General features: G+C 33.8%; 1 protein-coding gene across 2 annotated transcripts; it reads right to left on the reverse strand.

Moving 5' to 3' along the window:
• Window positions 1-10551: 10551 nt before the first annotated feature.
• Window positions 10552-12287, reverse strand: LOC129749940 (uncharacterized). 2 transcript variants are annotated; one of them, XR_008738223.1, is made up of 4 exons: window positions 12028-12287; window positions 11572-11972; window positions 11103-11515; window positions 10552-11047 (listed from the first exon to the last, which is right to left on the reverse strand). XR_008738223.1 is itself a non-coding variant. In XM_055745090.1 (3 exons), exons 2-3 carry the CDS (start codon window positions 11931-11933, stop codon window positions 11173-11175), a joined length of 705 nt encoding a protein of 234 aa, XP_055601065.1. In that variant the 5' UTR covers window positions 11934-11972; window positions 12028-12287; the 3' UTR covers window positions 11051-11172. The 2 variants fall into 2 exon arrangements, 1 of the variants encoding a protein (XP_055601065.1); XM_055745090.1 differs by lacking the exon at window positions 10552-11047 and having other exon boundaries at window positions 11051-11515.
• Between the last annotated feature and the right edge of the window lie 5168 nt (window positions 12288-17455).

The following is a 17455-nucleotide window of genomic DNA, read 5'->3' on the forward strand; positions in this document are numbered from 1 at the left end:
TTCGTTATGAATTTCTTTTGAATTCTGGTGTTTTAATTGTGTATTATATTTCTGTGCTCTGCTTCTTATGTCCGAAGCTTAAAATTCAACCAAATAACTAGTTCATAAAAGGAAAAAAAATTTGAATTTATTTTTAAGGACTTACTGGATTAAAAGTGCCTTTTTGAATTTTTTTTTAAAATTATTTCGAGCTTTATTTGAATTTCGAAACCAATCAACGGAACAAGATCAAAAAAGTATTGATTTCTGAGAGTTTGTCGGGTCAGAGATGGTTCGCATAAAAGTTTCAAGATTCTCACTTTTAATGGAAGAATGGTCTTAAAAAATTAAATAGCTAAACTTACAAAGCTCGCATGGGCTAAAAATAATGAGTAAAAAGATTCAAAAATTTCGAAAAGTCAAACGCATGATTTAATCGAACTGCTATGTGTATTCGCGTATTTTTTTGTCTATCTTGAGCAGGTCGTGTAATTTCAAACAGCCTTTTTTTCTAAAAATAACAAATTTGTTTTTATAGTGCCAGACTGGATGGTTATTTCAAACAGCTGAACTCAGAAATAAACTTCATTCTGCAAACAAAAAGTTAAAAAAAATAATATGAATAAATAAAACACTTGCCCGTTAATAGAAATCTTTGAGCTTTCTATGTCAAGATTTTAAAAATTGTTAATGTTTTAAGAATTAAACAAAACTGTAATTCTAATAGATGTACAACGAGATCAACATTAATTAAAATGTATCATCCAGAAAATAAATTGTTTACAGTAAAAAAATTATAATTTATTTTTACTATTATTCGTAAAAATACATTTTTAAGCACCTGGTTAATAAAACATGGCGCATTGAAAGGTTTTTACAAAAACGGAAACAAATTTATCCATTTCAACATTGAAAATATCACGAGTGCAGAAGTGTGCAGTAGAGTATGGTTTATGAAATTTTGACTTATCATTTGATGGTAAATTTGTTGCTGGGACTTCCTGAGAACATAACAAAAACTCTTATTTAACAAAAAAAAACTTAAAAAACTGTAAAAAAACGAAGAGTGTTTAAATGCTCAAATTGAAGTATATGAATCACTTTTTTGCTACCACTTATTTTGAAATATAACGTTCCATTTTTCATTTCACTTCTCCATTTAAATTTAAAATTTAATTTTTTAAAAACGTTTACACGAGTAAATTTCAACAAAAATATGTATGAGAAAATTTAATGTTTTGCTCTGGAAAATCAACCTTATTTATTTTTCTTCTGTGGAACCGAGCCTGTTGATAGGTTTTGTTTCAATTTATAAATTCATAGAAGAAAATTTTCCACTGAACAACTTTGTCAAAGACCGTAGCTTTGTCTCTTATAAATCAAAAAGTTATAGCTGTTGAATAGGTTTATGTCTTTTAAAATTAAAAAAAAAAAAAAAACAAACAATTCAACAATTCAATAGGCACAATTTTCCCGTATGTTTGGATAACGTGCCGCTATTAAGCTAACCCCCATTCTGAACATCACTACTGATGCCTAGCGAGGTATCACATGACCACTTTTCTAGCAATAATTCGCTAGGCACTAGCAGTGATGTCAGATGAATTGATTGTTTTTCAATGCCAAAAGACATACCCTTTTTAAACACAGCTAAAACCTTTTTTGCCTAATAAGATACGAAATAGCGATCTTTGACAAAGTTGTTCAGCGGAAAATTTCCTTACATAAATTTCTAAATTTTAATTACACTTATCAGCAGAAACAAAAGTGATGTAGATTTTTTTAGATCACCCAAACAAACATAAAAGTTCACATTAACTCATGTGAAAATTATCTCAAAATTCTGCAAAAAATCATGGAGGAGATTTGAACCATAAAAAAGCTTTTAAGATCCCAGGGTTTGAGAAATTCTAAAAAGACCTCAAATCGACTCAGTCTTATGTTCCAGCTTGTTTTACATTTTTAAATTTTACCGTATAATCCGTATAAAAAGTGCGCCACTGTTCAACATGTGAGTACAGATTTGAAAAATGACTTAAATTCAAATTTTCAAACGGCGAAATTGAATGAAAGTTTGATTGTTATATTTCAAAATAAATGGTAGCATAGAAATGATTCAGTTACTGTAAATTGAGCTTTAAATACCTTTTTTGGTTTTACAGGTTTCTAAGCTTTTTTTGTTAAATCAGTGTGATTGTTATGTTCTCAGGAAGTCCCAGCATCAAATTAACCATCATATGAAAGGTCATAACTTCATAAAACATGTCAAAAAACAAAATGAAAACAAAGATAAAACAAAAAGTAAAAGGTATTTTTTGTCAAAATCCAAGCATATGATTTCATAATTTACAACCAAAAATCCGGGCAATATCCGGCAATTTTGGGCATAACCAAGCATCAAAAATCACCAATAAATTTTTGTCAAAAAGCATCAGAAAAATCAAACCGTAATATATGATTCTTAAAAACCGTTCATGATTATTTTGATGAAACGGGCTCAAAAATACTTGTTTTTGGACTAAAAAGTCAAAAATGAATGGATTCGAGTTTCTTGTTTGATTTTGCAAATCCGGGCTATTTTCAACGAAATCTGAGCTTCCTGATCTGATTTTTCCCAAATTTGGTTTGAAATATCCGGGCAAGTCTGGGTAAATTTGTACAATCTAGAAAGCTTTGTATAACATAACATAAGTCCACAATAGATAAAAAAAATATTTTAAGAGTGGTCTAGAAAATGAGCATGAAATGGTCCAAAATAGAAAGAGTAAAATTTTTTGGTTCTTTTTCAAACCGAAGTCCCAATAAAATAAACGAGTTTTGGGCTTCAATCAAGTAGATAAAGTGCAACAAACAACGAAAAGTTTCGAAAAAGAAAAACTTGATCTTTGTTTTAAAAAGATAAGCCAGTGTACTTTGGTAACATTTTCTTGGTTGATCATCCTTGATAAATAATATAGTTAATTTAATAACAACTGTTTTTAACTTCCAATCCATAAGCTCTACCGGAACCTTTAATTTTTATTCGCGGTTGGTATGTTTCATTAATTCCCACGTTTCATCTTCCAATCCACATACAATATAAGCACTTATTCATTTACCCTCCAGTCAGGCCAATTTCAAAGTTAAAAATCCATCAGCGGAAACCTAAAACTAATGGCTTGCCCTCATTGATGGTCGAGTATATTTGAGCTCGCCATCATCACACATACATTATGGAGAGGCAAACACTCACACACAAACATAGTCCTCCATACTAACTAGCTGGCTGGAACATCCTGGAAATTGGTCATCAGGTTGAAAGCATTAGGTACTGGTAAAGGATAACGTATGGCAAGAAGAGAAGAAGAAAAAAAAACACCCCGAATGATGGAAAAAAGACAAAAAAAATCCTACCACCACTCACCGGAGGAAGCTCAGAGGACACACTCGATCATTAGCAAAATGGTATAATGAATGAGCTTCGGCTTTTATGGATGATCGGTCTGTTTTCCGGGGTGGGATGTTTCCTCAGGAGGTTTTTTTTTACTCCAAGTTACCTCCCATGGCAGTGCGGAAAACTGCTGAAACAAGCTGCTCTAAGCTTGATGTATTGGAGGGAAAAAATCCTGGAAAAAAACACATTCACTTACTCACACATTCATGTGGCGATGGTTTTTTTCTCTACTTTTTTTTCGCTCCGGTTCCGCTTAGCCTCTAAGACCTCCAACAGATTAATCCCGGTGTCTGTTTGTGTGTGGGAGTCGTGAGTGAACATCAAATTGGGCATGTCGACTGGAGATAGCGTTTTTGTGTTAAATGAATTTTTTCTGCTACAACACCTTCAGAGTTCTGCTTTCTGTTGGTGGTATGAGTTTGTTGTTTTTTTTTTCTGGGAAAATGTTCGGAAATGGAAGAATTACCTACTTTTGTAATTATCTGCTTTGAGGATTGCGATATTTTTTCCGCATCTGACGCTCGCTAATTGATAGCGTTTTCATTCGGAGCGCAAAAAAGTGGATGCTTTGCGGGATTTTAATTCATTATGTAAAGGCAAGTGGTTACGGAAAGGTAAAATTTTTATAAGGACTTTAAGCTTGAATTGTTAATTTTTTTTTTTGTTTCAAAACCATCAACCTCAATTTGTTGGCAACAAGCGCACAATGCAAAATTTTCTGATGATGAACTTTATAAGGGTTTTGTACTACTTTCTTTTCAACAACCTTCTCAAGCAACTAAAAGTACCATATCTACTTAAACTCGCGCCTCCAAAGTTCGAATTTCGCTGAACAAAGGTTCCAAAGGGAATTGGTACCGAATTTTATCGAATGTGAGCAGAAAAGTTGCAATTATTTCCTCAAATAACCTTCTATGGACTTAAAGTTCTTAGAAGTTCCTCAAATAGCCTTTTTTACATGTCAATTGCATCCATTTGGTTTAAAAGTAACCAAGTGGGTCTCGAATAGCCTTCTATGAACTTGATGTTCCTCAAATAGCCTTTTTGGTTACATTTCAACCGCATCCATTTAGTATGAAAATTACAAATTGGGTCTCAAATATCTTTCTATGGACATGAAGTTCCAAGAAGTTCCTCAAAAAGCCTTTTTTGAGACATGTCCGCCATTTCATGAATATGAAATGTAAACGAACATCACAAAAGGGCATATATTTTTTTTTTGCTTTTAAATTGATGAAATGTATAATTTTTATTACAACTTCAACTCAGAACAACTTAAAGCTAACTCGCAAAGGATTGTTTTTGAAAAGAGAAAATATTTTTAATTTAAAAAATTTTGTTCAACTGTATTTACTTACCACGAATTAATCACACTTTGAAAGTCAGTTGCAGCAAATCAAAAATTAAGTATTAAGAATAACTCAATAATTTGTATTATTTTATGCTTAACAGTTATAACCATGGAATTCCAATTTTTGTTAAACCGATTATTCTTCAAATAATTTTTGATGTATATGCCGTTTCGTGATGTTTATGAGTAGTAATCGACATGCGTCTTCGCTGCTGGCCGCTGGCTGCCCTTGCGGTCATTCTTGAAGAGCTTATTACCACTTCAAATTTTAGCTGCCGGTAAGGCAACATCTAGGCGTGGCGTCGTAGCAGCGTGTTTGGCTATCATCTCGAAGCACCGCGGTTCAAATCTGGCATCAGGACTAATTTTTGTCATTAGGTTGTTTGATTGCTTGAGTAAGCGAATCAAACAATTGTGTGGCAGAACTGGCGTGCGTGCCGGCATGTAATCGAACAAAGTAAAAAAAAAACAATTAAGTTAGATGAATTGTGGTAATGGTATGAATAAAGATGGATGCCGAGAAACCGGCAGCACCACATGGGCTTGGTGTGGTGACCAAAGTAAGAGAGGAAAAGAGATTTTTTTCGCTGATTAAACGATCACTTGTGGGCTGAACAGAAGCCGTTCAAATCGGTAATGGAACTTCAAAGTTCCAATAAGAACCTTAATTTTTGGCTGAATAAAACAAACTTCAGCACATTTACTAAGCTGATTAAGTTGAGTTTAACCTTTTTAACGAGAGTTTTGGTTGCTTGGGTTAGGCGTCCACTGTATCTCACAAATAGTAACGCTGTGGCACATCCCCTATCAGTGTAAATTGAATAATTAATCACTTTTGAGAAATGTTACGGTTGTTTTTAAATTGTCTGTCTTCTAGCTATCACTTCTTGTTGGATGGTTACAATTATTTGAGATCGGAAGGAAAAAAAGGAAAAAACAACAACAATACAATAGCCAGGATCCCACCATTTGACAAACAGTACACTCTCTATATCCCTGATGATGGCCAAGATCATGGCCGAAACGTAGAACACTGAGAAAATGTGCTGTTTATAGTTTTTGTTCAAAATCAATGACTGAGAAGCCGAAACGTCCTTTATATAGTTTTAATTTTTACTGCCGCTTCTTACCATATTTATTTGAATATTCATTAAAGGTTTTTTTCTAATTTTTCTTCGAATAATGTTGATTTTGTATTTTCGATTTGTAAAAATAAGACCATCTGCAAGGTTTCTTTGCATATTTTTCTTAGCATTTTTTTTTATAAAAAATCAAATATTGTGTCGTGAATTAGCGCTGATGAAACTCAACTGGATCTCTAACGATTTCTATAAAATTTAGTGTTTCAGAATCGTCTTGTTATTTTAAAAGAATATCTATTTTTTATTGAAAAAGTCAAAGCTTGCTCGCCAAATTTAAAAGTTTCCTTTTTGTGATGTGAATTCACTCATTTGCAATTGATTTTCCTTTTTTAAAACAGTTATGTGTTTCCTTTTTGTGATGTGAATTCACTCATTTGCAATTGATTTTCCTTTTTTAAAACAGTTATGTGAGTTTATTCAGGCTGGTAGAATTAAATCATCCACTTAAAAAAAAACCCGATTTAATACACTTAACAGTGGATTGGAGCCTTTCTAACAGAGTTTAAATTATATTTGGAAATATATAAAATAATATAGAATATACATGATAGATTCCTTCCCTCTGAATCATATAAGTATGATTTCAGATATTCAAACACGAAAAATTCCAATCTCAATATAAAAAAATGATGCCTGATACGTTTTTTTGGGGAAAAGCGAACTGGTATGTAAGGAGCTCATTTTATGTATGGAAAGAATGGTATTTAAACAGTAGAATTTCCAAGATTTATAACACGCTGAAATGGTGCCGTGGTAGCAACCAGAACTTTCACGTTGCTGGTCACGGTTCGAATCTTACTGTTTTTTTATGCTTTTTTTTTACTGAATAAGTAAAACCAACTACAATATTGATGGATAGCCGTGACGCGTGCCCTAGCATGATACCTTTTTTAGAGCTCAACCATGCATAGAGGAAAAATTCCCACAAAAGGAGGGGAAAGTAATATGACTATTAAATGATTAATCTCATTCTGTAAACTAAATCTGAAATCTTATTCTGATTCTAAAGTTTGAATTTTGAGTTACAACACTTAGTCTAATATTTGAATATAAGTTCCAATTTCAAATTCCAGGTTGATCTTTAATCCAAATTCTTAATCAGAATTCTAAATCTGAATTCTCAATCTGAATTCTGAATCTGAACTCTGAATTTGAATTCTAAATCTGTATTCTGAATCTGAATTCTGAATCTGAATTCTGAATCTGAATTCTGAATCTGAATTCTGAATCTGAATTCTGAATCTGAGTTCTGAATCTGAATTCTGAATCTGAATTCTGAATCTGAATTCTGAATTCTGAATCTGAATTCTGAATCTTAATTCTGAATCTGAATTCTGAATCTGAATTCTGAATCTGAATTCTGAATCTGAATTCTGAATCTGAATTCTGAATCTGAATTCTGAATCTAAATTCTGAATCTGAATTCTGAATCTGAATTCTGAATCTGAATTCTGAATCTGAATTCTGAATCTGAATTCTGAATCTGAATTCTGAATCTGAATTCTGAATCTGAATTCTGAATCTGAATTCTGAATCTGAATTCTGAATCTGAATTCTGAATCGGAATTCTGAATCTGAATTCTGAATCTGAATTCTGAATATGAATTCTGAATCTGAATTCTGGATCTGAATTCTGAATCTGAATTCTGAATCTGAATTCTGAATCTGAATTCTGAATCTGAATTCTGAATCTGAATTCTGAATCTGAATTCTGAATCTGAATTCTGAATCTGAATTCTGAATCTGAATTCTGAATCTGAATTCTGAATCTGAATTCTGAATCTGAATTCTGAATCTGAATTCTGAATCTGAATTCTGAATCTGAATTCTGAATCTGAATTCTGAATCTGAATTCTGAATCTGAATTCTTAATCTTGTAAATCTCATTTTGATTGTTTTGCATCACACGGTTTTCAACATTGAAATTTCTTTCATCCAAATTTTTTTTTATGATTTCGGATTTTACAACTTTTAATAGTATGGTTTTACCCCTAAAAGTATGCAGCAAACTTAATTTCAGAAAAATTGTGAAAAAAAGTTTTCACAAAACAAAATCGTGTTTTCATGCGTAATGATCTTTAAGTCATCGCAAATTTATCAAAAACTGTGCAAATTGGTATTCTTGGAGAAACAATTCCAGAATTGAAAATTGATAAAGTGAGGAGAAATTTTACGGATGATGAAAAGAGCGAAAGAACATTTTTGCAAGGAAAATTTATTAACGTACACCATACTTTACCTCGCAACATCCAGCTTCATCAATTTTTAATTCTGATATTCTTTCTCCATGAATCTAAATTTTTCACCGATATGCCGAAAATAAATTTACAAAAATTCTGAATCTGAATTCTGAATCTGAATTCTGATTCTGAATTCTGAATCTGAATTCTGAATCTGAATTCTGAATCTGAATTCTGATTCTGAATTCTGAATCTGAATTCTGAATCTGAATTCTGAATCTGAATTCTGAATCTGAATTCTGAATCTGAATTCTGAATCTGAATTCTGAATCTGAATTCTGAATCTGAATTCTGAATCTGAATCTGAATTCTGAATCTGAATTCTGAATCTGAATTCTGAATCTGAATTCTGAATCTGAATTCTGAATCTGAATTCTGAATCTGAATTCTGAATCTGAATTCTGAATCTGAATTCTGAATCTGAATTCTGAATCTGAATTCTGAATCTGAATTCTGAATCTGAATTCTGAATCTGAATTCTGAATCTGAATTCTGAATCTGAATTCTGAATCTGAATTCTGAATCTGAATTCTGAATCTGAATTCTGAATCTGAATTCTGAATCTGAATTCTGAATCTGAATTCTGAATCTGAATTCTGAATCTGAATTCTGAATCTGAATTCTGAATCTGAATTCTGAATCTGAATTCTGAATCTGAATTCTGAATCTGAATTCTGAATCTGAATTCTGAATCTGAATTCTGAATCTGAATTCTGAATCTGAATTCTGAATCTGAATTCTGAATCTGAATTCTTAATCTGAATTCTGAATCTGAATTCTGAATCTAAATTCTGAATCTGAATATGAGTTCTGAATCTGAATTTTGAATTCTGAATTTTGAATCCTGAATTCTGATTCCTAAACCTGTATCCTGAATTTGAAAACTGAATCTGAATTCTGCATCTGAAATTGAATCTAAATTATGTATGAGTATGTAGAAATGAAAAAAAAAACATAAATTCATTCTTCAACACGAGTAAAAAAAACGAGGGTCATAAGATCTTCATATAAATTCCCCCCCAACGCAGTTTCCTGTACGGCTCTGCATTTTGTTGACACCCGGCATGGCTTTAGACACTATAATTTCATAAATGAAATTATAATGTCTATAGGCATGGCGGACTCTGAAGGAAACGCCCATCCGCCATTTGCTGCATTGAAAAGCAAGAAGTGTAAGATATAAACACTGTTGCCGTATTTGCCCCAGCAGACTGAGAAACTGCCCAGACCACGGTGCGTCTTAGTAATGCCTTTTACCTATTTGAGTTTGAGCCGCTTTCAATCAAGCGTGCCGATGGTTTATTGGATAGCGCTTGCAACTTGGGATCTGAAGGGTTTTGGTTCAATTCTCGAGTTAATAAAAATATTATTTTTTTATTTTGATTATCTTCAATTTATAAATGATTGCTGGTGCTGCTGCTTCGAGGCGCCACTAGCAACTTTTTTTTATGCCATAATAAGTATGATATGTATTTGGTAAAGAAAACGGTTTCAACTATTTTGTTTTTTTCCCGTTTTTGAAAGGGTTGTGTAGAAAAAAAAATGCATTCTTTTGAGACTAAAATCATTTTAATTGTGCAGCCCAGTTTCGCAAAAACGTTCTAGACATTTTTAAAATGGCACATACAAATCCACGGACATCAACAGAACTCGTCGAGCTGAGTCGATAGGTACCTATAAAGGTATGTCTAAGACCCATAATTAATGATCTCTCAAATCGACCGATAACCAAACCTTTCTGTTAGAAAGGCAAAAAGGTACCAAACCATGACTAGTACGTTTTTTTGAGGGAAAGCTAACTGGCATTTCAAGAGTTTGTTTTATGGATGGAAGGACTTGCATTTAAATTGTTTAATTCTCCCTGAAAATCATAAGCAGACGTGGAGTTGTGGTAGCATTCCAAACTCTCGCGCAGCTGGTCACAAGTTTGATTCTCGCTGATTTATTTTTTAATTTTTTTCAACTCGATATATCAAACCAACTACAGTGTTGATGGCTAGCAGTTACGCGTGGCTTGGATGATACCTTTTTTAGAGCTCAACCATGCGTAATACAAAATATTCCCACAAAACCTCCACTACCTTATTCAGAATCTGAATTCTCAATATCAATCTGAATTTTGTATCTGAATTCTTAAGATATTTGAAGAAAAGTTAACGACCGTTTATTGATTTTTGTAAATTTATTTTTCGGCATACCGCTGAAAATTTATATTCTTGGAGAAAAAAATATCAGAATTGAAAATTGATAAAGATGGATAGAAAGTGAGGAGAAAATTTACAGATGTTCTGATGGATCTAAATTTTAAATCTTAATTCAGAATTCTGAAATTTAAATTCTGAATCTCAATTATGTATGAGTATGCTGACATGATCAATTGGCTACCGTTTATGGAGCCAACACGAGTATAATATCTTAATCAAATTGAAAAATTTAAAACTTATTTCAAATACTTTTTCCGTTCTTTTATAGTTTGGGAAGGAAGAAAAGCTATGCTTTACAGACTAAAACTATTTAAATTGTGCTGGCCAGTTTCGCTAAACATTGAGAATAGATACAAAAAACCTACACACATCAATACAGTCATTGTCGTAGCTTGTTAGGCTGACTTGATAAGTACCAGTTGAAATGGGGTCAATTAACCGATAGCTGAATCTGTAAGAAGGCAATATCATCCTCAACACACCGCAACAGACCGCTCATTTTATTCAGTACATGGAGACTGTTGATGGTCAGCGCATTGATCGCAAACGAAGGCTCATTAACGTGCCGACACAGGTAATCGTTACAGGACCGAAGGAAACGTAGAATCACCTCCGTAAGCGAGAATTGTAGCAGACCATATTTCAACGAGAATAGCCGTGCACGATCAGTCGCTCTTGGGCTGAGAAATTGGGTTGGCCTACAAAAAAAAAATGCCTAAAACAACAAAACACTAAAATAAACCACAAACCTACCTCCAAGTCTTGATCCAAAGGCAAAATAAGGCCCATTCTTTGGAGGGTTCTTCAACATGGTCGTAAAATTCTACTTCCGCAGCAACGCATCCAGATTGGCACCACTCTGTTCCGTTCCCGAACTTGATGGCCGGACCAAGAAATCGATGCTGTTGAACAGATGCTTGAAAGGAGTCCACATATCATCATCAACACAGCGCAACAGACCGGTCATCTTATTCGGTACATGGAGACTGTTGATGGTCCGCGCATTGATCGCAAACGAAGGCTCATTAACGTGCCGACGCAGGAAATCGTTACAGGACCGAAGGAAACGTAGAATCACCTCCGGAAGCGAGAATTGTAGCAGACCATATTTCAACGAGAATAGCCGTGCACGATCAGTCGCTCTTGGGCTGAGAAATTGGGTTGGCCTACAAAAAAAAAAATGCTAAAAACAACAAAACACAAAAATAAACCACAAACCTACCTCCAAGTCTTGATCCAAAGGCAAAATGAGGCCCATTCTTTGGAGGGTTCTTCAACATGGTCGTAAAATTCTGCTTCCGCAGCAACGCATCCAGATTGGCACAACTCTTTTCCGTTCCCGAACTTAAGGCCGGACCAAGAAATCGATGCTGTTGTACAGATGCTTGAAAGGAGTCCACATATCATCATCAACAGACCAGTCATCTTATTCGGTACATGGAGACTGTTGATGGTCCGCGCATTGATCGCAAACGAAGGCTCATTAACGTGCCGACACAGGAAATCGTTACAGGACCGAAAGAAACGCAGCTCACCTCCGGAAGCGAGAATTGTAGCAGACCATATTTCAACGAGAATAGCCATGCACGATCAGTCGCTCTTGGGCTGAGGAATTGGGTTGGCCTACAACAAAAAAATGCTAAAAACAACAAAACACAAAAATAAACCACAATCCTACCTCCAAGTCTTGATCCAACGGCAAAATAAGGCGCAGCTGGTCGGGAAATTGAACACCCCCCTTTTGCTGCAAATTGATGAGTCGCAGTTCTTTGCTAATTTCAAACCCAAGCAGATAATGTTCCGGATTGGGGGTGCTTTGCTGCGGCAAACACTCCTGCAGCAGCTCGATGATAACTTCCTTGCCTGGATTTCACTCGCCGCGCACGCAAGCACCTGTCGACCGAACCGAACCGATGAGAAACAAACATAGCGCCGAAAACAGCTGCCGAACGAAGAACAGCGCCAAAACAAAACAACGATGGCCGTACTTTTGACGTTTCTCTTTGATGTCTCACAGGGATGCCAAACACACTTTCATTGTTGTGCATTTCAAAATTATCACTGAGGTGTGGTGTTAACATACGCTATTTAATACTTTGATCGTCGCTAGCGATAATGGTTTCTGATGGACAGTTGTCAATTATGCAGTATATACTAGTACAAAAGGATGTGGATTTGTAGAGGGTATAGGTTATTTGGTGTAATTTTATTACTTTGAATGATATAGTGGGATTAAGTTAGGGTTTTGTATTGAAAAATTTTTATAGCTGATTTTTTTAATTGAATAACTATAATAATTTCTTTATTATTGGAATCTTTATTGGGATAGATTGGATTGCAAAGTTAAGCTTACATGAAATATATTACCTCATACGATTGAGTAGAAGAAGCAACAAAAATAGAAAGATAAATTTACTTTCCTTGACATATGTATGGGAATATCCAAAATCAATTTAAAAAAAAAAAGGTACCAAACCATGTCTAGTAAGTTTTTTTGAGGGAAAGCGAACTGGCATTTTAGGAGTTTGTTTTATAGAAGGAAGGACTGGTATTTAAAATGTTTAATTCTCTTTGAAATAGTAAGCTGACGTGGAGTTGTGGTAGCGTTCCAAACTCTCGCGCAGCTGGTCACAAGTTTGATTCTTGCTGATTTATTTTTAATTTTTTTTCAACTCGATAGATCAAACCAACTACTGTGTTGATGTCTAGCGGTTACGCGTGGCTTGGATGATACCTTTTTTAGAGCTCAACCATGCGTAATACAAAATATTCCCACAAAACTTCCGCTACCCTATTCAGAATCTGAATTTTCAATCTGAATCTGAATTTTGGATATGAGTTCTTAATCTGAATTCTTAAGATATTTTAAGAAAAGTTAACCGCCGTTCATTGATTTTTGTAAATTTGTGTTTCGGCATACCGGTGAAAATTTATGTTCTTGGAGAAAAAATGTCAGAATTGAAACTTGATAATGATGAATAGATAGTGAGGAGAAAATTTACAGATGTTCTGATGAATCTAAATTTTACATCTACATTTAGAATTCTGAAATCTAAATTCTGAATCTCAATTATGTATGAGTATGCTGAATGATCAAGTATGGTTAAAAAAAACAAGGTCTAAAATCTTCGAATGAATTCCCCCCAACGCAGTTTTCTGTACGGCTCTGCTTTTTGTTAATGCCCGAACATAGGTCTCTGAAGGGAAGGAAACGGTAAGCCGCCATTTGCTGCATTGAAAAGCTAAACGTGTTAATTATATTTTCCGCTGTTGCCGTATTTGCACCAGCAGACTGAGAATCTGCCCAGAAAACGGAGCGTCTTAGTAATACCTGTAACCCATTTCAGTTTTAGCGTCTTAATCTTAAGCGTACCAATAGCCTATTGGATAGGGTTGGTGACTTATGAGATGAAGGTTTTGGAATCGATTCTCATGACAGAATTTTTATTTTTTTGTTATCATCAATATAATCGAATAATTGCTGGTGCTGCTGCTTCGAGGCGCCACTAGCAACTTTTTTTTATGCCATAATTTGTATAATATGCATTTCGTAAGAAACTTGTTTCAACTATTTTGTTTTTTTCCCGTTTTTGAAAGGGTTGTATAGAAAAAAAAATGCATTCTTTTGAGACTAAAATCATTTTAATTGTGCAGCCCAGTTTCGCAAAAACGTTCTTGACATTTTTAAAATGGCACATACAAATCCACAGACATCAACAGAACTCGTCGAGCTGAGTCGATAGGTACCTATAAAGGTATGCATAAGACCCATAATTAATGATCTCCCCAATCGACCGATAACCAAACCTTTCTGTAAGAAAGGCAAAAATGATGCCTGATACGTTTTTTTGGGGAAAAGCGAACTGGTATGTAAGGAGCTCATTTTATGTATGGAAAGAATGGTATTTAAACAGTAGAATTTCCAAGATTTATAACACGCTGAAATGGTGCCGTGGTAGCAACCAGAACTTTCACGTTGCTGGTCACGGTTCGAATCTTACTGTTTTTTTATGCTTTTTTTTTACTGAATAAGTAAAACCAACTACAATATTGATGGATAGCCGTGACGCGTGCCCTAGCATGATACCTTTTTTAGAGCTCAACCATGCATAGAGGAAAAATTCCCACAAAAGGAGGGGAAAGTAATATGACTATTAAATGATTAATCTCATTCTGTAAACTAAATCTGAAATCTTATTCTGATTCTAAAGTTTGAATTTTGAGTTACAACACTTAGTCTAATATTTGAATATAAGTTCCAATTTCAAATTCCAGGTTGATCTTTAATCCAAATTCTTAATCAGAATTCTAAATCTGAATTCTCAATCTGAATTCTGAATCTGAACTCTGAATTTGAATTCTAAATCTGTATTCTGAATCTGAATTCTGAATCTGAATTCTGAATCTGAATTCTGAATCTGAATTCTGAATCTGAATTCTGAATCTGAGTTCTGAATCTGAATTCTGAATCTGAATTCTGAATCTGAATTCTGAATTCTGAATCTGAATTCTGAATCTTAATTCTGAATCTGAATTCTGAATCTGAATTCTGAATCTGAATTCTGAATCTGAATTCTGAATCTGAATTCTGAATCTGAATTCTGAATCTAAATTCTGAATCTGAATTCTGAATCTGAATTCTGAATCTGAATTCTGAATCTGAATTCTGAATCTGAATTCTGAATCTGAATTCTGAATCTGAATTCTGAATCTGAATTCTGAATCTGAATTCTGAATCTGAATTCTGAATCTGAATTCTGAATCTGAATTCTGAATCTGAATTCTGAATCGGAATTCTGAATCTGAATTCTGAATCTGAATTCTGAATATGAATTCTGAATCTGAATTCTGGATCTGAATTCTGAATCTGAATTCTGAATCTGAATTCTGAATCTGAATTCTGAATCTGAATTCTGAATCTGAATTCTGAATCTGAATTCTGAATCTGAATTCTGAATCTGAATTCTGAATCTGAATTCTGAATCTGAATTCTGAATCTGAATTCTGAATCTGAATTCTGAATCTGAATTCTGAATCTGAATTCTGAATCTGAATTCTGAATCTGAATTCTTAATCTTGTAAATCTCATTTTGATTGTTTTGCATCACACGGTTTTCAACATTGAAATTTCTTTCATCCAAATTTTTTTTTATGATTTCGGATTTTACAACTTTTAATAGTATGGTTTTACCCCTAAAAGTATGCAGCAAACTTAATTTCAAAAAAATTGTGAAAAAAAGTTTTCACAAAACAAAATCGTGTTTTCATGCGTAATGATCTTTAAGTCATCGCAAATTTATCAAAAACTGTGCAAATTGGTATTCTTGGAGAAACAATTCCAGAATTGAAAATTGATAAAGTGAGGAGAAATTTTACGGATGATGAAAAGAGCGAAAGAACATTTTTGCAAGGAAAATTTATTAACGTACACCATACTTTACCTCGCAACATCCAGCTTCATCAATTTTTAATTCTGATATTCTTTCTCCATGAATCTAAATTTTTCACCGATATGCCGAAAATAAATTTACAAAAATTCTGAATCTGAATTCTGAATCTGAATTCTGATTCTGAATTCTGAATCTGAATTCTGAATCTGAATTCTGAATCTGAATTCTGATTCTGAATTCTGAATCTGAATTCTGAATCTGAATTCTGAATCTGAATTCTGAATCTGAATTCTGAATCTGAATTCTGAATCTGAATTCTGAATCTGAATTCTGAATCTGAATTCTGAATCTGAATTCTGAATCTGAATTCTGAATCTGAATTCTGAATCTGAATTCTGAATCTGAATCTGAATTCTGAATCTGAATTCTGAATCTGAATTCTGAATCTGAATTCTGAATCTGAATTCTGAATCTGAATTCTGAATCTGAATTCTGAATCTGAATTCTGAATCTGAATTCTGAATCTGAATTCTGAATCTGAATTCTGAATCTGAATTCTGAATCTGAATTCTGAATCTGAATTCTGAATCTGAATTCTGAATCTGAATTCTGAATCTGAATTCTGAATCTGAATTCTGAATCTGAATTCTGAATCTGAATTCTGAATCTGAATTCTGAATCTGAATTCTGAATCTGAATTCTGAATCTGAATTCTGAATCTGAATTCTGAATCTGAATTCTGAATCTGAATTCTGAATCTGAATTCTGAATCTGAATTCTGAATCTGAATTCTTAATCTGAATTCTGAATCTGAATTCTGAATCTAAATTCTGAATCTGAATATGAGTTCTGAATCTGAATTTTGAATTCTGAATTTTGAATCCTGAATTCTGATTCCTAAACCTGTATCCTGAATTTGAAAACTGAATCTGAATTCTGCATCTGAAATTGAATCTAAATTATGTATGAGTATGTAGAAATGAAAAAAAAAACATAAATTCATTCTTCAACACGAGTAAAAAAAACGAGGGTCATAAGATCTTCATATAAATTCCCCCCCAACGCAGTTTCCTGTACGGCTCTGCATTTTGTTGACACCCGGCATGGCTTTAGACACTATAATTTCATAAATGAAATTATAATGTCTATAGGCATGGCGGACTCTGAAGGAAACGCCCATCCGCCATTTGCTGCATTGAAAAGCAAGAAGTGTAAGATATAAACACTGTTGCCGTATTTGCCCCAGCAGACTGAGAAACTGCCCAGACCACGGTGCGTCTTAGTAATGCCTTTTACCTATTTGAGTTTGAGCCGCTTTCAATCAAGCGTGCCGATGGTTTATTGGATAGCGCTTGCAACTTGGGATCTGAAGGGTTTTGGTTCAATTCTCGAGTTAATAAAAATATTATTTTTTTATTTTGATTATCTTCAATTTATAAATGATTGCTGGTGCTGCTGCTTCGAGGCGCCACTAGCAACTTTTTTTTATGCCATAATAAGTATGATATGTATTTGGTAAAGAAAACGGTTTCAACTATTTTGTTTTTTTCCCGTTTTTGAAAGGGTTGTGTAGAAAAAAAAATGCATTCTTTTGAGACTAAAATCATTTTAATTGTGCAGCCCAGTTTCGCAAAAACGTTCTAGACATTTTTAAAATGGCACATACAAATCCACGGACATCAACAGAACTCGTCGAGCTGAGTCGATAGGTACCTA

This window comes from Uranotaenia lowii, chromosome 2 (assembly GCF_029784155.1).
Source record: "Uranotaenia lowii strain MFRU-FL chromosome 2, ASM2978415v1, whole genome shotgun sequence".
NCBI classification, from domain to species: domain Eukaryota; kingdom Metazoa; phylum Arthropoda; class Insecta; order Diptera; family Culicidae; genus Uranotaenia; species Uranotaenia lowii.

Bases quoted from the DNA above. Each gene is read 5' to 3' on its own strand.
- LOC129749940 (XM_055745090.1), bottom strand. From the start codon at position 11,933: ATGGCTATTCTCGTTGAAATATGGTCTGCTACAATTCTCGCTTCCGGA. The intron at 11,516-11,571 runs GTAGGTTTGTGG...TTTTTTTTGTAG, and splicing joins CTTTGGATCAAGACTTGGAG to GCCAACCCAATTTCTCAGCC.